Genomic DNA, 22,752 nt, shown 5'->3' with positions numbered 1-22,752 from the left:
TTTCCTATGCAGTGCTTTTTCACACTTACTTAGAGTAAGGTGCCTCATAGAGTAAGTGATCTACTAGGGTAGAATTACTCTTTAAGATAAAGAATAATTAAGTTACTCTTTGTCTCTATTTAATGTCTGTGATGTGGAACAGCTGTACAGTTGAACTTTTTTCCTGCTTTATTTCTGTTCTTCTAAGCATAGTACTGATGAAGCCTCATTGTTCTGTAAGACTACTGACCCAAGGCGAACTCGCACGGAATATTTAAACATAGACTCCTGTATATGCTCCCCAGCTGCTGCAGAGTGATGCAGTAACTGGTGAGGTGTTTAATGTATCCAGAAGTTTATCAACTAGTTACAGTAATTTCAAGACCAGACTAAGTCAAGACACTTTATTTTTTTGCTTGGCATATAAAACTGATTCCCTTATGAAACAGAAGTGTTGTAACTAGCATACAGTTCATTTGGAGAGGTAGATGGTAAGAGGTTTGACAACAGTAGCAATTTAACAGTTAGATTTGGCACATTGAAGCTAAGCTTTTGTACAGACTTCAAACCAGGCCGCTCCTTGAGGCACTCTGCCCCTACACACATCAGCAGCTAGGAAAAGATGCTAAAAGATCTGAAAAACAAAACCAAAATGCAGTTAGAAAAGTATCAATGCTAAATAAAGCAACTCATACCTTCAGAGTATACCATGGAGAGCTATTGAGGAAAAAAAAAATCCTTTTTTTTCCACAGCTGTTTTATAAAACTATTACTTTATAAAATAAACTTTTAAAACCATGAAGCTATCCCCAGGAGTACAAGAAGATAATCAAAGCTGTTACAAAAGAACTGAAGCTTAGTGTCTCGTGGAAGCCAAACTGCTAAGTGGAAGGACAGAATGGTGCCTACAGAAATACCAGGCATCTGCTTTGCCTTTGAAAAGCAGAGGGAGTCTGTGTAACTAATAAATTACACTTCCTCTTCACGCCACAGAGGTGGTACTGGCTGTGCAAACGTGAACTCTGTTGGCTCATCACAAAAACACCAGGATTACAAGAAATTGCCTATTTTGAGGAAGTGCTTGCAAGAGATACAGTGAAGGAGAGAAATTTTCCACGTAGGTAGTGTAACTAAACCTGCTGTTCTAATGACTTTAGCAGGGGGGTTGCACTAGATGATCTCTGAGGTCCCTTCTGACCCCTACCGTTTTGTGATTGTGTGACTTTTGCCTGTAACATCAACAGAAACAAGTGCTCTGTTCCAAAATCAGAAAGGGAAGATAAGGGCTGTAATTGAGAAAGAAAATATTAAGCCTCTTATGTCCTGTGTATGCACACATGCGTGTGAGACACTGGAAACATTATTTCCTTATATCCACACCCAAGAATTAGCAGACTTTGGCAAAGTTAAGTGAGGAACTGTATGTGTCACTGATTAAAGTACAGTTTATTTGGCTCTTTAAAGGTCATGAGGCTACAATGCTTACAGATGATTTCTTCCTTGAATTACTGCTTAAAGCTGAAGCTACAGTAGCATGAACACAAGTCAGTATCCAAGAATAGTATATTTTAAATAAGAATAGTTGATAAAATTCACAATAGAAACAACTTTAAAAGCTACAAGAACTCTTAAAGCCCATTTCAGTTACACTACTGTTATTTTATTGCTCAAAACAATGGGTGAAGTGTGTTAAATAGTTAAGCATCAACCTCTATACTGTTACTACTCTGGTCTTTACTAGCATGAACCACCTTGCTTATACACAAACTCTTTGGAAGCTTTCTACAGTCTGCCTGAGGGGAGAACAATTTTAAAGAATTTTAACATCATCTTTCTATAAAGCTGCCTAAATAACACAACTTAAATCTAGCAAACTACAATTCTTTGGGTGATGTAAGTCAGCTACAAAACCAGAATTCTTCAAGGTTAAGACTTGCTATGAGATTTCTAAGGATTGTCAGCTATGGTTAACTGCGTATCAGGTGCTGCAAAATAACGTATAGGCTCTCACCCCTAACACGGTAAAATTATCATACATTTATTGTGGGCAAAATACCAAATTATTGTGGCTTTCAGAGTCTTGGTGAGAGTACTGTGGATCTAAACCTCACGCTCCTATATAAGTTAGTCTAAAAATCTAATCATCAGAATTTTCAAGGAATGCCAGATTAATAGTCTTCATAATGGTAGCAGTAGTGTTAACAAGCCTATAAAAGTTTTGGAATGAAAATCCAAACGAGCATTCAACTGTTTCTAGTTATGTAAACTGCTACCCATTTAGTAGCTTATCTGAATGGAGTACGGGGCCTTTATACAATTGTCGGACTACGTACTTTTTTCTTTTGGCTTAAAGGGTGTATCCTATAGGGGACAGTGCTCTTTGAGACCACCACTAACCTATCTTTGGAAGTGTTCTTTACAAGTCCAAGAACTAAAGTGTGCTTTATCTGCCACAGTCATGATTCACCGTGTGTGCTGTCAAGCGAGTAATCCTATGTGAGACAATGGAAATCATACCCTTACACAGAAGGAAGATAGAGCAGAATTACTGTACGGCCAGGTTAGTCCCAATAGCAGCTCAGTAGTAGCTAGCCCCACTACTACTTTGCTGCAGCAACAGAAACCAGTTGAAGCTCCACAACAGCTAAACGCTACTCATACTACTTATGAACAGCATGTGTCCGATACAGAGCTACCACCGGAACAGGGGAGGAGGGGCCCAAAGTGAGGATCTAGACCAACACCAGCTACAGAAGTCAGACGTCTCTTCTGAATACTTTTAATACAGGCAGTCTCATTTAAAACCAGCTATTTTTAATGACAGAACAGTTTATAAATCATAATTCAAGAACTTACCACTGAAAGCTATCAAAGTAGTTCACGTAATTACAAAAATGAACAAACTTTCTGGGGTCTGAATGGATTTGTACTTGATGATACTCCTGTCAGTAAGGGATCATGTTGTGCATTCTGCAGGCAGAATTGCTTCAAGTCTGCTGCAGCCTGAGAAACCTAGTCATAATAAAAGTTGGCATTAGAATTCACTGAACACTCTACTGAGGACATAGCTACTTGACAAGGTATAAAGAATACTGTTAAAAGTATTGCAATACAGTTTACAGAGGTTTTACACAACAGTTTGATCATAATTTTTTTCTTTCTTAAAGACAAGAAGTTGTGCAATATTAGAATAATTAATTTGGAAAATTTTCATGTTAAACTTCAAAGCATGAAGGGTGAAAGATAAGCAACATCTCAGAGATGACTTTGTTAAATATATGAAGATCCTTGTTCTAGCATAAATTGTTTAAAAATACAACATACAGTTTAAGATGCTCTACTCAACTAAACTAGCATTTTATCATCCCTTGGAAAGCCATCGTTATGATGAGCTAGTATATGATGGGGTTTTTGGTAGGCTGTACCTAGCTAAGAACAGTGAAAAAATTAGTTGTTTTGCTTCTCTTTGCTGTAACTCTGAACTCATAAAAAAGACGAAGTTTCAGAAAGTAGCATCCTCACTGGTATCTAGTATTTGCAATTTGTCTAGAGTTTCTCTAATTTGACAGGGCCCGGTCTGACCCCGAAAATGCCCAAGTTCGGTGCACTTAGCATGCCTTGCAGCCAAGTCTCCATTTTACAGTATCAGGGCCAGGCCAGCCAAGGCAACCTGTGGTATAACCCGACTCGAGCTGCTCTTTTCACCACAGTTTGATGGAAGACGACGCTCCCCAGAATAAGGAAATGAAAGGGGAGAGCGTCCCTCGCCCCGGGGAGCGCTTCGGCTGGGGAGCGGCCCCCGGGGGTCCCCGAGAGGCTGCAGGAAGTGAGAGGGCGCGGCGGGCCGGGCACCGCACGGGCCGAGCCTCGGGGAGGCGGCGGCAGCGGGGAAGGGACGCAGCTGCGCATCCGCCCCAGGGAGAGGCTCGGCCGGGGAGGCCCGACAGAGCCCCGGGGCTAAAGCCGGGGAGCGGAGCGCCGCCACCAAGGAGACTCGGCGGGAGGGGGCAGGTCAGAGCTGGCAGCCCCGGCCCGGCCCGGCCCCTGCCCCGCGGGGCAGCCCGGCCACCTCCGAGGAGCGCCGCGGGGCGCGGCCGCCGGACCGGTGTAATGGCGGCGCGTCTGCCCCGTCCCGGCTCCGCTTCTCACCTTCACGCGTGTCACGCTGGCCTCCAGGCGCAGCTGCTGCACCACCTTCTTCATGGCCGCCACGTTGGAGGAGCCCGACATGATGGGAGCGGCGGCGGGCACGGCAGGCGGCGGCACACCCAGCCCCAACTTCCCGGCGCGTCCCAAACTCTCCGGCCCGGCGGCGCCTGCGCAACCGCTGCCGCGCCCGGGGCCAGGCTGCCGCCGTGGGGGGCGCTGCGGGGCCGCGGGCGGGCGGCGGGGCGGCACGGGCGGCACTCCCGAGCCCGGCGGCAGGCCGCTGTCCGGGCTTCTCACTGGTGCTTGTGGTTCGTGGCTGTTCGCCTGCGAGCTCTGCGTGCCCAGGAGCCGGAATGGCCTGGAAACACAAGATATATATATATATATCTATATAGATGTAGATGTGTGTGTGTGTACAGGGACTAACAGGAAGAACTTGTGCTGTAACCTGCAATGTCTTTGTGAATAACTGTGGAGAAGTGGCGGGATGTACTAGTCAGGTCATTCGTGAGAGCTCGCTGCGGTGTAATTGTGAGGAGGCAGGTAAGGGCTCGGGCCCTGCAGAGTACATGCTTCCCACTGGAAGGGGAAATCTTAATGCCACCACACGGGGCCAGGGCGAGACCTGGAAGGTCATTGGGAGGGTCTGGTCACTTGTGCTCAAGAAAAGGTGAATTAGAAGTAGCAGGGGTGCAAGGGAGAGCTGCTGAGATGATCAGCAGTGGCACAGCAGACTGAACATCTGAAGGAGGTTTGTAACCTCTGAGGTGCTGGAAAAGCCTTCAAAGTGAGAGCACTGAGAAAAGTCATAACAAGGTTAGGGCAGAACCACCGTTTATGAAAGGATTTTCTGACACGGTTGCCCAGCAGAGTCAGGTTTCCTTGGAATACTGCACGTGGCTTGGCTGCAGTTCACCATAACCATCCCTTTATCGGAGATAAACCCAGGCCTTGCAAGATTCCCATTTTGTGGGGATTTAGGTCTGTGTCTTTAGGAAGACAATACAATTGTGTAGAAAAATTATATACAACCAAAGTATTTTTATGAAAGGGGAGAAAACGTTAAGAGGAAATACTCCAGCGCAGATCCCTTAGAGCTGCAGGGCTGTAGTTTAGCAATTCCCCCAGTTACTTAGGTGATACTCACTTGTGTAGAAGGTGTGGTTGAGTCTGTTTGTCTGCAGTTAGCTGGAAACTTTCTGCCTCAGCACAGAAACAACTTCTCCATTTTCATAAATGGAAAGAAGAACAGTAAATGAAAATAAAGGATATTAATGGAGTAACTTCTCTCGTAACAGATTATCATGAAACTCATTCTTAAAGAATGTTCCGATCAAAAAGAAAATTAGAAAGCCCACCTGGCATTCACTGTGATCAAGCACAGGGACCGACATGTCGTTCAGTCAAACAAGACCTCGAACATCACAGGTGAGAGTTTTTGTACTTTTCCGTAGAGATTTTTTAGATTTCACAAATAAAAAATATTAAAATAAGTGACACTGCACTATTTATATGAGAGGAAAAAACCCCATGCTTTTAACATAGTGTATATAGAAAGCATTCTTTTCTGGTTTATTAAATAAACAGTTGCAGAAATATTTAATATAGATTATTTGTATGGCTTCTAGTTACAGGGAAGTTTATCATCCTTGTCAATACTATCTGACTGTCACTAAAAATATCAAGACCCAGACATTAACAGTCCCACAACTACCACAGGTTTGAACACAGTCTAAGTGAACCTTGCTTAGAGCAGGCTTAGTTATTCTTGTGTCATACGTTACCAGGCACATTTATGCACTTCCCGTGCAGCTAATATTAATAACAACTGTCAGAAATATTTTTATTTATTTTTTTCTTGATGGTGAGGTCAAGTTGTGGTGCTGTTTGGATCAAGCTTTCAGGGCTTTGCACTTTTTATGAGATGAACAAGGGTAGGATTTGAGCTGAAGTATTTTTGTAACCATGACATGCTCCAGAGTATCAGCTAGTTTTGGTAAACTCTGTCCATTGCCATCACAGTGACATACAGCAGTAGCACAGGCTCTCTTTTCTCTCATTTCCAGTGTTGAGCTTGTTCTAATGTGACTTATTTTGATGCTGTCAGCTGGCATTCAATCACAAATTGCTCTACTCGTCACTAGTCTCACTATCTAGTCATCATTGTCAGATAGAGCCTCACTCTTCTAGTCCATGTGCTAACATCAAAGAAACCATTCCTGCCTCCAGAAATTGAAAGTCCACATAAGCAAAACAAAGCATGTAGGAAGAGGGTTATAATATATCTGCAGTTACAATCATCTGTTCTTTATTTAGTTGGTGGAGCTCCATGTTTTTTATGTCCCAGAAGAAGTGTGGAACTTTAAGCTGAATACAGTTCCTGTAGCTCTTACTAGCAAATTCATCTCAGCTGGATTTATAAGGTGGGTATAGTCTTAGGCTTCATGTATGTGGTAGGTCCTTTACATTGTCCTTCAGTCATTTAGTCCAGCTGTTGCTCCATAGAGCACAATTTGTTGGAAGAGACTTGCTCTCTAATCATTTCTGGAGGGAAGTGGTGCCCATGACTAGCATTATGTCTGTTTGGACTGTATCAGGCTTAGCTCCATGGCAGCCCGTGATATAGACCATTGAAATGTACTTCCAGAGCAGTGCTAGTATTTCTGCAGAATAATTTATATTGTATAATCACAGTCTTATATTCCTTCTGTTTGCCTGAGACTGATTATCAAAATCTTGAATTTTTTTTTTCGGCAATGGTCCAGCTTCAAGACGGAGTGGCTGGATGAAGACGGGAAAGTCTGTCACTTCCCAGGAACAGGGATATGACAATCTGAGCTCAGTCTGAAGAATGAGCTTAAGCCATGTTTCTCAAGGGGAAGCATTACAGCCCATGCAAGCACCAGCATATCTTCTTTCATTTTCAGTAGTATTTCCAAAAGGTTGCCCACAACGCCATGTGCTATGTGTGCTCTCAGGTAGCTGTTTAGAGGACTTCATGAAAGGATACCCCGGTTCCCAGTCCTAGGCCCAAACCTGGCACAGAGTTGCAGTTTTAATCCTTCATAACTTTGAAAGTTTGTTTTATACTCCTAAACACTTACAAAATCTGCGTGTATCTAGTGTGGTAAGAAGTTGCAGAAAAATCAAATAATGTAAAGATGTGTGTTGAAATGGAGCTTTTACATGCACCTTGTCTGCTCTTGTGCAAAACCTGTCAATTTAGCTTAAACTGCAGGGAATATGGGTTTTAACTTGTTTAAATTTAGGCTTGTCCACTTAAGACAATATACTGTGTAGCTGAAAAGATTGACAGCAGTCAGGTATGAGCACGTACAGCAGAATGTATTCAATCTCAAAGGTTCTTTTTTTGAAATGTTTCTCAAACCGAGATGAAGTAAGTGTATGTATCTGTTTTGTTTGCTGTACTAGTCTCCAGCAGAGGTGCAAAATACCTGTCTGCAGTGGTAACTTCAAATCATTTCATGTCACTGTCCTTTGTTCTGTAGTGTAAATTTATTTCACTAAGGCTCAGTTCTGAGGCATTAACTCAAATTAGGATTTTCATTGATTTCAGTGGATTTATATATGTCTGGGTATTTGTTGTTTGCTAATGAATCTTAAATAATTGCTAATTAATTATTCTACGGGTACTATGCAATGCTGCAGTGCATTAACATTAGCAATAACTAGCACCCGTTCAGTGTATCACTGTCTTTAAAAACAAAAAAAAAAAGATTAAAAATATTCTCTCTTATAATCCAGGAGGAGGAAAGCAGCCTTGCTGGTACTTGTGCTGTTTGGACATTGTTGATAGCACTGTTCAGTCAGCTTGACAATCCTAGTACTGTCCAAGTCAGCTTAACAAAGGATTCCTAGGTCTAAGTACAGGCCACTTCCATTAATCATAAAATTAGAGGAAAATATTAAGTGTGTAATTGTCTATGGGCTTCAGTTCTTGTTCCCATGAACTTGATTTCTCAGCCCCTGTGATCTTTTATTTATTCCTCATTCCTCACCACAGAAGCCATACTTTTGTTATTTCTAGATGAGATTGCTGCAATGAACTCTAGTTTGCATTACTTTTAAAGGAACACCCTGAAGCAAATGACTCAGATGTGACTAGTCTTCTGCTAGCCAGTGGCAGAAAGTAAGAAATACGTTATTATATTTTCCTGGCAGCTGCACTGGCAAACAATTTCCAGGTAAATTTTCTGCTCTGTATCTCAGGTTCTGTATACTTAAATAATGTTCTCCCATGATACATCATAGTTACCTAGATGCTTTCCCTGCTGTTCATACATGCATTAGATTTAGATTTCCATGCTGGTTTGGGAGGGCATTGTCAGTGAAGGATGTGCAGTTTTAGAATTGCCTCTGAAAGAGCTTGCATTTATTTGGTTTCAGAAAACCATTCAAGGGGCATATCTTTTTGAGACATCAGCTTGAAGAAATGATAGTGAATGAGAGATACTTGAATTATAGATCAGCTCTGTTCTCACGTAAGACCTTGGAAGGATCTGTATTGAATTATGTATCCATTTTTCACATATTTCTTTACACATTTGAAATAAATGACATTAGGGCTAATATCTGCAGCAAGTGTGGGCAAAAAGTGGCTGGGGAAGAAATAAGCAGGAGCTAAATGTACAGGGACCAAGCAGTGTGGCCTGGATGTGTCCACTCTGCAGACTTGGGTCTCCTCTGCTGCATGTCTGTGGTCCAAGGCAGATTTCTGATCTTGAGGAGGGTCCGCCAAGTCCAGGGCACTGCAATAATGCAAGGGAAGCATTGTAGCCCACTGAAGTACTGAGTTTATGAAATGAAACTGAGGCTGTTTTTACATACTTAGGGTGTGAAATGAAGGCATATAGGGCTCTTTGAAAAAAAACCCTGACAGGTTCATGTTGAAGGCCTGTCCAAGTTGAAGGGATGGTACGCTCTTGTTTATACTGTTTACTGAGAATGGCATGTGCTGTCCCCCAAGCTATGTCTGTGCATTGCTTGAAGAGTGACAGCTGCCTGGGCCAAAATCATGCTAGGTAGCACACTAACACTTAATCAGCATGGGTGATTAACAGTCTCAGGCCTGAATTTGTTCCCTGGTTTATTTTATATGGCAGCATAGGAGCAATTAGAATTGCTTATGTTGTGCTGCAGAGCTTTTGTGTGCCTCTTGCACATTTGATTTTATTCTGCAGAGATGCTTTTTATTCTATGGTGGTTTTTATACTGAGCTCATTACTTTAATATTTGCATGGTTTCCAGTAGTACGTTAAATGATGCAATTCATATTTGTGTCAGGTCTCTCATCCTCAAACTGTGGTGGAAATGTTCACGCTGCAGTGTTTGGTTTTGATTTAAAATACATTTGCATGTACACATGCACACACCCAACTGTAAATTTGTGTTGGAGAAGACAAAATCAAAGGAATGTGCCTGCTACTTAAAGTGGACAGTGATGAAGTCTCCTCTAGCCCTTAGTGCTTGAAGGGGTATGTTCTACAGTCCTGAACTGGCCCCATGAAAATTTGTCCCCTATATGGAAATGCATGACTGTAGTTTCCAGTGTTTTTGTTACTCATCTGCAGATGAGCAAGAGCATTATGAAGGAGTCGTTTTCAAATTTCAGCTACTTCCATATTCTCCCTTTGTATGGGGTTTCTAAGATATGAATATTGCTAGTTAATGTTATGACAGCCCTTGTAATACAGTCTGCCATAACGTAATACAAGGTTCTGACTCAACCATCCCAAGACTCTCTGGCCTATATGTAATTAGGTTCGGTTCCAGGACATAGTTCCCATTTTTGGTCATTCTGTCCATGCAAGCCAGCATGAATATAGCATTATCTTCCCCCTCTTACTAACTAGCCATCATTATTTGATCTTACAGATGTATTAATGAATAACAACATTCTAGGGTGTCTCCTCACATCACACTAAGAGTGCTACGGGAGAAGCTTGGAGAGTACCTGGGTGGAGTTGCAGTTGCAGATAAATTCAGATTTTTAAAATGCATTGGGAAAAAACTAGCAGTGGTAAGTTAATATGTTTTTTCTGTAGTGCTCTTCTGCTTTATAAAGTAAACCACAGATTTCATTCCTGCAGGTTAGATAATATCAGAAGAAAACAGACATAACTTTAGAAGCACTGTTAGCATTTGTTTTTAAACATGCTGGAGTATGAGCTCTTGTCAGAGCACATCTACTTCCCCAAATACAAAGGCACAGCTGGACAGGTATATTAGAAACATCCTTTAAAGCATCAGATGTAATTAGTTGCCATCCAGTGAAAAGATGCTAGTTTTGCTAAGTCAATGGATTAAATATAACAAATCTGGTTGCATTAAAAAAAACCCCAAACCCTAAGGTCATTATTACCAGTACATGGTTGGGAATATGGCACTTGAATTTGCAATGGAAGCAGAGTAAGTCAGAGTTCCTCTAAAGGTTCCTGTTGTGACCCGCCCAAAAGCCTTTAAAGTCTCTGAATGGAAACTTCTCTGGGTGTACATGTGTGTTCCACTAATTAATCCAGTAATACAGCCTGAGATTTATGTAATCAAAAATCTACATCTCTGAATCATAACTTCCTCACACTGATTCTCTATATTTTTATATCTTACAAACTACAGCTAAAGATTAAATAAACTTGTAAATCAGTCCAACTGAAAGTTTGTTTGTGTAATACACAAAGACTTAAGTGATGTACATAAGTATAGAATACTTTTTTTCACTTCTCATTTCACCTCTGTTTCTCACTGATTTGGAAATTAATCACAAGCTGGAAATTGGTGCTGTTCTTTATTTCATTTGTAGTTGAGTTATCACTAAAACTACCCATGCAGAAGAGTAGAATAAATACTAAGTAATGTGCAAAAACTAGGTGGAAAATATGAAGAGAAACTTAAAGACTGTGACACAACTTGAATCTAAAAATGCGCATGTCTTCAAAGAATTGGGGTGGTTTTAACTGCATGACAATAAGTAAGATGGTAAATTTTCTTCCCCACTGGTAGTTTTGAGATAAATGGAGAAATTTTCCAGCTTCCTTTAGAATGTCAGGAATTTAATAAAATATTTTACTTTAATAGAGAATTAAAGATATTGGTAGATACAAGTGAAGATTTTTAGTGACAAATTAAAGATATAATTTTAATTTGAGGTATTTACTGTTGCTTGATGTTTAACTTCATAACAAAGTGTAAAGCAATAAACCAACTAACCGGTTTATTTGTTATTTAGGGTCATGGTAACCTCATTGAATTACATCTCCATGATCAAATATTTGTTGAGTGGTTTCTCAACACTGTTGAAATCTGAAAGTGTGTCTCACACAAAGAATATCAAGGCAAACAATAAATACAGAAAGACATAGCAGAGTAATAGATTCTTTTTTCCTATATACATTAAATATTTTGCAGTATTGTATCAGCTGAACAGAGAAAATTATGTGAGACTCAGCATTTCTGTTCAGATTCAGCTTGAAGCAACTTTTGGTAATGACAGTCTAAGACTTTCTTCTGCTGTGACTGTTGGATCAGGTCCTTTTAACCATAAGAGAAAGTGCACAGGGTAAAAAAAAAATTCAGTACATCCATGTACTCATGTGGGTCTGACTGAGATTTTGAAAAATAGATAAAGTTTCGGTGCCATGTTGGAAAATAGAATAGTGGCCTATGTTCCTTCTTCCCCATCAGGCCCTTACAGAAGATAGTGCTGGTTAAAAAAAATGTAGTATGTAAAGATGATGGTAGAATGTAGAAATTAAAAGGTATGCAACCTTATTGATAAAAAAGTATTTTGTTGGTTACGTTTCCATTCTTTATCTTCCAAGGTGAAAGCAAAGCAAGAAACAGAACTGGAACTGGAATCATTTGTTCCTCCTCATGTATGTATTGAATGGCTTTTAAGGTATCGTTTTCAGAAACTTTTTACATTACACATTTCCTCTTTTGTCTTGTCTGATGAATATACTGCATATTGTAGGCACTTTATCCTGAATTATATTTATTACCTGGAGTGGAATACTTTGAAGATGTTTATCCATTATCATCATCATCAACTCAACAAAAACATCACTTTAATGCAGAAGCTAATAGGTTTGGTCATAGATCAAGATTATCCAGTCTTCCCCAACCAAAACCTGAAAAAAACAATCCATTTTTAGAAAGCATACAAAGCAGTCATCAGCTAGAAAACCAGGAAGTGCACAGTCCTGTGGAATGGGGTGAGAAAGACCCTGTTCCAGTTTTATACACAAAACATAAGGAAGACCATAACAAAGCGATTCAAGCAAAACAGACACAGTTTAGAGAAAAAGGTAAGTTTAACCAATATAGTGAAGGAGGGTAATGAAGGAGAAGAATAAATATTATGATTAACATTTACAATAAAATAATAATTCTGTTTTCTAATATAAATTATTATGCAGATCAAAATGGATCCAGTGGATCTCTCTTCACACCAAGCCATTCAAATCCTGCAGATTGGGAGTCTGGAAAGAGCGATATGGTATTCCAGACCTCTCAGCAAAATGGTCTCAGCCAAGGTCAAAACCAGCATCACACTCCTAAGTGGAATGACAAAGCCAAAGGAACTGCTTTTACTCTCCATGAAAACCACAGTGATGAACAAGGCCAGAATAACCAAACACCCCAAAATTGTATTAAGTATCGAAAGGGTACAGCTTTTCATTGTCATCTTTTTGCTAAAGCATGCTTTTTAGAAAGCTAGCAGAGTAAAGCTAAGTTTTTAAAAAAACTATAGTTAAAGCATGAGTTGGGATTTGCTATCAGAACAGTATTCTAATTTTTTAAGTAAGAATAATACCTTTCAAAGAGCTGTAGTTTTTACTTTGAGTCCTTTATCACTGTGTACTTATATAGGGAAACACTTTACTATAGTTGATGCATTTATCTAATCTTATTTATATGAAAAAACATTACTAAGCAGCTACCGTGAAGATTGGAGGATAATGATCCTGCAACTCAACAGCGGTTTTGAATGAAAAAAATCTTATTATCAGTGTATCAGGGAAGGCATTTATTCACTCCAACTTTCATTGTCATCTTGTCCATAGCTACATTACTACTGAAGAAGAAGTGTTTCCTTCCCTCCCTCCTATATAATGTTTATTTATATGCTATTGAACAGTGACTTTCCTAAATGGAGAAGTGAGAGAACTCTTTGAGCAGACTACAATGAAAATAGTACAAAAGTATGGAGGGGTTTAAAGCACACATAAAACTAGATAACAGTTCTGTGTCAAAATAGAAAAGTTGTTTGGAAGAGATCTACTAACTACTACTTCCTTTAAAATGAGGTATCTAATGGGTACTGAGGGCCATTAAGTCCCTGAACAGTTATATAATGTTCTTAATATTCCTAATTTTTAGTGATTACCTTGAAAGGACTGGCACATTTAAATTGGATTTGAATGAATACTGCTATATTAGCATCAAAATTATAACATAAATTGTTTTTGAGGAAATACTTTTGAAAGAGAAGTCTTAATATTTAAGTAGAATTTTGCAGTTAATGTAAAAAAGGTGGCCTTTAGTCTACTGAAAATTTTTAGTGAGTAATTATTAAATGAGGAAATATTGAATTTTTCATAGGTATGGGCACCTTACAGATCTCAGAATGATTTTCTGGATATCCATCACTTTGAGTAAGAAAACAAAAATTTGGATATTGTATTATTCAAGATGTGTCTGGAGAGTGTATTAGAAAAGGCATTCATGGATGACTTTTCAGTAATTTCAGTTTCCAGTCATAATCTGTCAAAAATAGCTTTGTCCCTCCATCATCATGTTAACTGATATTAAGTATGAGAGGTACATTAATATATACAAATATACATACATATACAAATATATATATGTAAATAAATAACTGAAAATTCTTCCATAACTTTACTTTGAATGGTGAAGGAGGTAGGATTTTGTAGCAGTAAAGGTAAAGTCTGTCAGCAATTTTCTTTTGAAATATTTATTGTATATATTTTGAAGCAGATAACATTTGTTCATTTAAACATAAATGTAAAATTAATATCATAAACAGTTTGCTCTCCCTTTCTTTGCTGGCTCCAGTTTGTAGGGGATCTTCAGTCTCTGAAAGGCAGAAATTGTTAGTTACAGAATTAGTTTAGGGAAGATGAAATAATTAAATGGTTTCCTTATCTCTGATAATGTTTCTTGTACCAGAAATTACCGGAATTAGTTAGATTCAAATTCTCAAAATAAAAATACCTTTTTTTCCCCTTTATTTCTTTCCTCTGTTATTCACACAATATTTCCAAACCCCAGAGATATAACATTTTTTATTGGATTGATTCACTGAATTTCTAATACAGGTTGGAAAGTCCAGGCATTGACAGTTAAAACAGCTTGAATTTTGTAAGTGTAATCTGTATATTTTGATCATCACTATCCTGTCACAGAATTAACAAACATGGAAAATAATGACTACCAAAAAGATACCAAACTAAGAAGAGACAGAACACAGGATGCTGGAATTCTTAAAATAATGGGAGACCAAACCACAGCATTTGTACGCAAAACCCAAAGGTTAGTAAATAATGATTCTACTAAAATAATGCATAGTATTAATTCATAGCTAGAAATTTATTTTATGGACTTCAAATAAATGAAAGAAAATGGGGAAAAAAACATATCATTACATGAATTTTCACTTGCTTCTTTGATTTTATCTTTAGCTTGCAGCAATACAGAACTAGCAAGTCTATAGCTGATCCTGGTGAGAAACTGGATAATCAGGTGTGTTTTTCAAGGTAACATATTCTTAGTAATATGGAGCAATAAATATAGTCCTCCACCTAGAAACAGTCTAATCTTATAAGACAGGTAACTCATTAGAAATATGAAATACTCAACTGAAGGTTTGAGAGTGAGAAAAGTTAATTCATGCACTCCTACTCTGCAGATTTGCTAATGAAAAATCAACTGTATTTCTAAACAATGAAATCATCAGAACTTATACCTCTGTGATAATTTAACAGGAACTACATATACCATAACTATTTCAGTCTTATTAATTGTAGCTGATTTTTTTTTTTTTACATTTTCTTGACAGTAACATTTTATTGGGTTTATTGATGAATTTTTTTATCATTTCATATTTCCTATGGGATAAATTTGTCTTCTCTCAAGCCAAGCAAAACTTCTGATAAAAACTATAAAATCCTTTAAAACATATGTATAATATAGTATCAGAATAAGTACATATTTAGGAAGACTCAACACCCCCATGCAATCATACAGCATAATAGCCATCACTATTAACTATTGCCTGTAAGCTCTTGTGCAGAAATGATTGTGGTGGAGTCTTAAGCAAATAATAGTGAAATTGAAAATCTCCTATTATAAATTTTAGTTTAGAAATTGGCAGTCGAGGCTTCGTAAGCAATGAGCCAGATGGCAGTTTTAAGGCCCATTATTCCTGGTCATGTGTGGGAGTGTCAGTAACCTGTGGGGTTATGGACATGGACAAGAACAATGAGCGACAGTCTGCATTTTTGTCTGTATGTTCTCTGCAATGTAAGTGTTCAGTGTCCTGATTTTATTTGCAGAGGTCCAGCTGTCTGTAATTTAGTAATCACTTGTACTGGTAACAGAATAAAAAAAATATATATGCAGAATTCAAATTCATCCCTTCCAGTCACTCAGGCCACTTTCAGGGCATGTGTCTAATGTAACTATTCAGGATTAGGAGTTATGTACTTATAGTTGTGTCTTTTGACTCTATAGGCAGATGAAAACAAGCAAGATCATCTTACTTGTCCGAAAGAATACATTTCATGTCCTAGTCCACCTTTTATGGCACTCTCTGTAAATCCAGCTCAAGTTCCTTCAATTCAGGTAGCAAGTGAGTATCTAATCCCAAGAAATTGCAGGGAAGTGAACATTTAATCAAGATGGAATAGTTAATGAAGACAGAAATACCTACTTTATGAAAGAATTTGTACATTCATTCACAGTATTGTTACAAAATTTTAATTTGTGGTTGGAAAATTCCAGGCATTTATAATTGTACGGGCTATTCATAGAGCATGGCAAGTTCCCAGTGTTAGAAAACCTAGCTTATGGACTTGGGGACTGCAGGAGAAAAGGAGGGAGATCGGATGAAATACTGCTGGCTCAAGTGAGAATGTAGAAAAGAAAAACACTAGTAGTATTGTTGAGGATCCTCCACTGAGGTGGAGGAGGAGGATAGTGAGAAGATAAGTGACTGACCTATTGTTGCAGATGAGTGAAAGTCTGAGCTACTGTCCTGCCTATGACCAGCTGGAGTTTAAGGCCAGATTTTGTTACAGGTTATGTCACAAAGTATTTTGAGCAGGAAATAGTATTTTGGAGGCTTTTTTGGCTTCGTGTGGCAAGAGTTTTCAATGTATGCAGTATGTATGTATATCATGAATAGATAGTTTTAGTGATACATTGTCTAGGCATATAAAAGGGTGTTTACTTGTTTGTGTGTGTATACAAATGCCAGGATGCATGCTGGATTTCTCACTTTTTTCTAATGCGCCAGCCATTTCAAAAAGTTAGAGATAGTTTATTAAAATAAAAGAATTTCTACTGCCTGTTTTGACAGAGCTTTTGGCATGATTTATGATGGGTGCATTACAAAAATCTTGATTGATCCTTCCTACTTACAGTATCCAGATGCTTACTAAAACTAATTATAATATCTTTAGAAAACAAGATGGTAGAACAATTGCAACAAACGAAGAAAGACAGAAGGCACATGGAAAAAACTAGAGAAGAACTGATCAAAAAAGCTAAAGGGCTACTGGAACAAAATAAGCTGAGGAGATACCATGGTACACTTTTAATTTATTTTGGAATTTGGAGTGATTGAGAAATGACACTGAAAGCAATGTGAAAATGTTTGTCTCCTTGTCAGTTAGCTTAATTAGAGAGAGAGCAGTTTGCTAACCAATAGCTCTGAGAAGGCTCATTTGTACAACAGTGTGCTGGAAGGATTCAAGGTTGCAATGTTTCCTTCTACTTTTTTTGTGGCAGTCTTTTACAAATCTGAAAATATCCTGGCTTTTATAAACCATTCAAGTTGTGTCCCATGTACATACAGTACCCAGAGAGCTACTGCAGGCTGCTTTGCTGTTTGAGGCCAAGGGCTGCTGACATAATTTAAACCTGCCTTTAGCTGGTGCTTGTAGAGGTTTTTACTGTGTTGATAGGGCTTCCAGTCAAATTGCCAGCATAGTACTTTTTGTTCCTCCTATCTAATGGTATTCAGCTTATGGCATGGAGGTTACAAGCCTGTTGTGACAAGCTTGACAAACCTTGTTTTTTAACAAGGTAAAATCCCATTGAAATCCCACCCAAATTTTCTTTGTAAAATTATTTTCAAGTTTATACTTAAAGTATCATCCCTAAGTCACATTCCAGTTATACGGAGATGAGGTTTAATCACTTTGATGTTTTGGGAGCATTCTCTTTGTACTTAAATACAGCTAAATCACTAGGAGTCTCAACTATTATTAGTAGCTTTGTTGAAAGGAGAAGACAAGCCAATTCTTTCAGTTATTCTCTAAGGGCATGGCTGCACTGTACTCTGCAGCATGGTGAAGTTGTATTTTAAAATAAACAAACTTGGGTACTTGAAGCAGTGAATCTGTAGTAGCATGGAGCTGCAAGGCAAACGAATTTACCCTGCTGAGATAAGCCCTAAATGGCTCCTGTGTTGTCTTAAATTATGTTATCCATTTAGGTAAAATAAAGATTATTGCACAAAGATTCAAACAGCTTCTGCAAGTTCTTTAAGAAGCATCTCTACCTCTGATTTATTTCTATCAATCAGACCTGTAGTGTTTCATAAGTGCATTTAAACATGTTTCTTCACAAGGTGCGAAGGAAAGAGCGTATTCTGTAGGAACAATGATCTAGTCTCTATTTAATATCTGCCTAAGACTGCCATGCTGACAGTCACTCTGTTACATACTGTACAGTCCTCTAACAGCTGGGTTCTTCTGGTAAGTTTCTGAGAAGCAGTTGTCCTCATTTTCTAAAATATGCCTTGAAAGAAGGAATCATTTATGATACTTTGCAGACTAGTGGACGTATGTGGCCATAAGACTGCCACACTAGACACAGAGAGGTTTATGTGCAAGCTGTTGATAGCACATTAACAACATAGGAAGAATCACAGTTAAGTACAAAGGTAATGTTTCCCATAATCTTGGGACTTCTATATAAAACTAAGCTGTTCAAAATCTCTGGCCCTGCAGAGTTACAACCTCGTGTTATATCTCAATGGACAGGTAGAGCCTTTTGTTGCACGACTGTGTGAAAATTCAGTTGCATTTATAGTGAATGTCATTTTAATGAAGATTTTCACTAACTGCTTTTTTAAAAGAAACCTACTGCCATGTTTTAATGTGTGCATCAGCCACCTGAATCTTGTGAGATCGGTTGGTCATTACTGTCGTCAACAGACCTTACAATAACGTGAACAGGACCAAACAGTATTACTGTTTTCCTGTGTAGTTCGTGAAGAATGGAAGAAGAAGTACTTTGAGACTAAGAAAGCTACAGTTTCACTCGAGGATGCTTTAAACAAACTGCGACAAGATTTAGAGCTTTACCACCGGAAATTACTCTTGCAATTGGAGGCCAGAGATAGCCGAAAACAACCAAACAATATGGCAGACTCCAAGGTATGTGCTTGTATTATTTAATCTCTCTTTTTACACAGCCTGGTTTTTTTTTTTTGTATAAAATACAAATTAAAGTAACAAATTCATCACCAACCAATGACTTGTAAACTGGCTTTAACAGCCAAATATCCCACAGTGATGTGAGGTATAGCATTACTTCAGCCCATTCTTCTCAAAAAGACTGAAGAAGTGCTCAAGTCTGAGCATTTGATTCTTTCTGCTTTGTGTTTGTACAATACTTTCTCATAACAAAATCCCTTTTTGTTCAGTATGATTAATTAATTGTTAAGGTCTATGTTGTTGTCATCATCCCAAATTTCACGTACAGAGGTAATGAATTCTAGCTGTGTTTGGGCACACGTGTCTCTGAGGCTTTTGGAGTAGTTGCACCTGAACTATTGTGCAACTGTGAGTCTCATGTGATGTTGTTGGAGTCAAATCATGGGAAGTTCAGAGAGGAATTAAAAAAAGAAAAGGTAAAAAAAAAAATGAGGAAACGTCCTTCCTAATAGTTGTATCTGCTAATTTTCCAAACGCATTAATGGAAGCAAGTCTGTTGGCAAATCTGAAGCTAGACTAGAAAAAATAAATGTCCCTTTCTGCTATCTGAAAGGTAGGAGAGTATATATTATATATGAATGTGTATTATTTGATCTATCTTAATATAAATGTCTACAATATAAATACAGGGTTGATATTACATTAGATGACTAGCTATGTTCAGATATGTTATTGCTCCTTTGGGGGAGATGTCAGATGTGGGGTTTTTTTTTAGGTGTGTCTGGCTAGGCACAGAGGCCTTATGTGAAGGATAGGCACAACTTAACATGCATACAGCAGTTATTTATTGGCTAGCAGACACAGACGATAGCTAGGATTTAATGAGCTATAAGGCTAAGCACAAAAATGCTCTTCACCCCTTGTAAGCTACGTGCTACATCAGTCAGGGGGGAAGAGTCGGGCTCTGGGGACCAGATCCCACTGTCGCTGGTTTCCCCTCTTCCACCAGCTTTGTCCTCACTGGTGACTCAACCCAACGATATGGTGATTCCTCAGTAGCCCCCAACTAGTCTGATGGCCCTGCCAGTTTTTTTCCTGCGTGACTGTGTAACTTTCATGCTTTCTTAGTGGTCTGAGCCAGGGTTATACCACTGTGCTGGGTCAGAGCTGGGACTTGGACTCTTGTACCCCTGGGAGGGGAGAAGCTTATAGTGGGAGCTCAGAGATGAGAGGCTACAGATACCACTTAATGACTCCTTGTATGGGCAACTTTATCACATCATTTGCTTCAGCTGGCACTTTAATAGCATTTTTAAAGTCTTGAAACATTAAGAGAGTACCACATACACCCCCACCCCTCAGCATTATTGCATTATTGACTTCAAGGGACCACAGCTGACTTGCACGAGTAAGTCTGAGTATCAGAACCCACATTTTGAAAACATGGATTTTAGTTTTAGAGGTTAATTCAAAGATAGGCTCACCCACAGCTACTGCTGAAATGATGTGCTGTATAACCAGGAGTTTATCTGCACTAAACATCATGAGTGTAGCAATCTCATCAATAAACATACTGTGACAGGGATGCTAAGCCTGTGGGAGAAAAAAATATGATTTGAAGTATGCCTTTTTATTGTAAATGGGGAGTAGCCATAAAAGGTAATTGCAAAACAATGTGCTATTACTCAGGAGATCTGATCTGGTTTGTAACTTCCCAAAGCAATAGGGAGTGGAAGAACCTCCGCACCCAGCTGAAGGGAGCAGCACTCTCTTGGAGAGCAGACTGCTTACAAACCAGAGGCAACCCAGCATGCATTAAGGACTGGAAGAAAGCAGGGGAGTTGTTGGAAAGAGTTGAGAGTATTGTTTCTGAGTGGTGATGTAACACCCAATGGATGATGAGAGGCACTAATGCTGCACATAAAGTTTTGTTGCTGTTGTTGTTTCATACAGAATTACACAATCATCCGGATTACTACAGTGCAGCATGAACTTGATCAACTGAGGAGGAAGCTGGATGATACAAAAATGAAACTCATAATAGAAATTAAGGTACTCTGCCTTTTAATTAGAACAGTCAAAATATGCATAAAAAGCCTTAGATCTTCCCAAACAATAGGTGATGTAAATACTTGCTAAACGTTTCTCGGTTTATGCTGTTAGTTTTATGGTCTTAGTTATCATTGTAACTTCATCACTTTAGCCAAATTACTCAAGAACATCAGGTTATTAGATTATTTTGGAATGTATGACGTTCAAGCGCTTAGATTTTTCAAGGTACTATGTAAGCTAAGCTTCACAATCTTTTTCATAAAATTCCCATTTCACTCTAAAGGTAACTGAAGGAGCATACTTTGTGAGGCACTGATCAATAGATGACCATGGCTAAGAAAAATCCCAAACACCTGGTATAAAGGAAAAAAAAAAAAGAGAGAAAGAGACTGGCTCTCCAAGCAGATGCTTTATTCTATACCAGTTCTGCCTATGGCTCCCTTTGGAAGGAAGATGATGGCACAGGCCTTCACATTGGATAGCGTTTCAGCTTTGAATACTTGAAATAGGAGTCCTCTACATCACAGAGATGGCCCATGCCCCTGCTTACTAGGTAATCTAGGGTGGATGTACTCGTTATACCTCCTCCACTGTATAACACGGAGTGGAGAGAATAATGCCTTTCACAGTTGTCTCTTAAAAACTCCAAGGCAAAGTACAGAAGAAAGCAGTGCTAGAAGTAGGCTATCCAATTAGACATGTAAAATTTTCAAGATGAAAGATGTATCCTGTATTCAGCCATCCTGTATAAAATTCAGTCCTAGTTATATAAATCCATATGCATGTCAACTCTAAAAACTTCCTTAAATTCCAATTCCTTAAATTACTTTTTTCCTGCAGATGAGAAAGCAGGCAGCAACAGATTTACAAGCATTGAGAGCGGAACTGACACAGAAGAAGATTCATTCAGCTTTAATTCTCCAGTCCAGAAAATCAGGAATTTAAGAGGATGACGCGACTTTAACATCTGTAAAGTCTTCAGAAGCTCTGTAACGTATATAGAAGCTCAGAATTTCTGAGCATTTGTTTGTATGTTCTTGAAGGTATCTTATACAAAGACATCAACTATATAAATATTGTGGAATTTGTATACTAGGCTACTGAGGTACTGCAGCTCACTTTTTAAACCTCACTTACTGTAAGATCAGTCAGCTACTTAAGCATGCAGTTTAACCTAGTAATGTGTCTAAAACAAAGTTATTTTAAAAGTGCAAATTAGCATGTTGTGTAACATCACACTCATTAACAAAATACCTACTAAGCATATAAAGCTGTAATCTATAACCTTCTGTTCTTATTTTCAGGCACAAGCATTTAATTTTTGGAAAATGATTAAAATACATCTGTAGAACTACAGCAACAGTAATCCTTTATTTAGCTATTTACTGAAGTATATTTTTGTCATTATGTCTATCTATAAATTACTAATGTGTTATTACCATATTATTATGAAGTATGAACAAAATCTCAGATAATCTCACCTTATTTCACGTCTAGCTGGTTTTGTTCCCTCTCTTATTAGGAGAGCCACATGGACCATCTTCTATAGTTAGTGGAAGATGCAAGCTTTGTCTTGGACAAGCTGCAATGATGATCCTGGTCCTACTTACAGTATTGCATTGCATAATCTGTTTTTCTTTAAGTTCAAGTTCATGCATGTGCTTAGATAACAATTCTCTGAAAGAGTAATCAGAAACCTCTTCTTGATAGTCATTTTTTATGGCTCTCCTGTTTGCTTCTTTGCAATTCCAGATGTTATTACGTTAAGCAGAACAGTAACATGCTATGAATTAATGTCACCTAAAAAGCTGACAAGGCTGTATTTATTACTGGAAGTGAAACACTCATGGGAAATCAGTAATATGGT

At 38.5% G+C, this 22,752-nt stretch overlaps 2 protein-coding genes across 4 annotated transcripts; one reads left to right on the top strand and one right to left on the bottom strand.

The window, feature by feature from the left end:
* Positions 1–355: 355 nt before the first annotated feature.
* GNG5 (G protein subunit gamma 5) lies at positions 356–4,321 on the bottom strand. Its single transcript, XM_054833205.1, has 3 exons — positions 4,129–4,321; positions 2,836–2,991; positions 356–613 (listed from the first exon to the last, which is right to left on the bottom strand). Exons 1-2 carry the CDS (start codon positions 4,207–4,209, stop codon positions 2,866–2,868), a joined length of 207 nt encoding a protein of 68 aa, XP_054689180.1. The 5' UTR covers positions 4,210–4,321; the 3' UTR covers positions 356–613; positions 2,836–2,865.
* SPATA1 (spermatogenesis associated 1) lies at positions 3,023–22,237 on the top strand. Of its 3 annotated transcripts, none has more exons than XM_054833200.1 (14): positions 3,023–3,805; positions 5,427–5,556; positions 6,445–6,551; positions 10,051–10,168; positions 11,967–12,020; positions 12,119–12,452; positions 12,564–12,812; positions 14,574–14,700; positions 14,850–14,910; positions 15,901–16,018; positions 16,851–16,976; positions 18,664–18,833; positions 20,787–20,885; positions 21,726–22,237. In XM_054833200.1, the coding sequence occupies exons 2-14, from the start codon at positions 5,521–5,523 to the stop codon at positions 21,828–21,830; spliced, it is 1,704 nt and encodes a 567-aa protein (XP_054689175.1). In that variant the 5' UTR covers positions 3,023–3,805; positions 5,427–5,520; the 3' UTR covers positions 21,831–22,237. The 3 variants fall into 3 exon arrangements, with proteins under 3 accessions (XP_054689175.1, XP_054689176.1, XP_054689174.1); XM_054833201.1 differs by lacking the exon at positions 3,023–3,805 and adding an exon at positions 3,970–3,990; XM_054833199.1 differs by lacking the exon at positions 3,023–3,805 and adding an exon at positions 4,445–4,671.
* The last annotated feature ends 515 nt before the right edge of the window (positions 22,238–22,752 follow it).

Source organism: Grus americana, chromosome 8, assembly GCF_028858705.1.
Source record: "Grus americana isolate bGruAme1 chromosome 8, bGruAme1.mat, whole genome shotgun sequence".
Lineage (NCBI taxonomy): Eukaryota > Metazoa > Chordata > Aves > Gruiformes > Gruidae > Grus > Grus americana.
The sequence above is the reverse complement of the archived record's forward strand: the minus strand, read 5'-3'. Positions and strand labels throughout refer to the sequence as shown.

Excerpts from the sequence above, each read along its gene's own strand:
- SPATA1 (XM_054833200.1), top strand. The coding sequence starts at position 5,521 with ATGTCGTTCAGTCAAACAAGACCTCGAACATCACAG. Across the intron at positions 10,169-11,966 it reads TTGGGAAAAAACTAGCAGTG|GTGAAAGCAAAGCAAGAAAC; the intron begins GTAAGTTAATAT and ends TTATCTTCCAAG. Across the intron at positions 14,701-14,849 it reads TTTGTACGCAAAACCCAAAG|CTTGCAGCAATACAGAACTA; the intron begins GTTAGTAAATAA and ends TTTTATCTTTAG.
- GNG5 (XM_054833205.1), bottom strand. The coding sequence starts at position 4,209 with ATGTCGGGCTCCTCCAACGTGGCGGCCATGAAGAAGGTGGTGCAGCAG. Across the intron at positions 2,992-4,128 it reads CCAGCGTGACACGCGTGAAG|GTTTCTCAGGCTGCAGCAGA; the intron begins GTGAGAAGCGGA and ends TATTATGACTAG.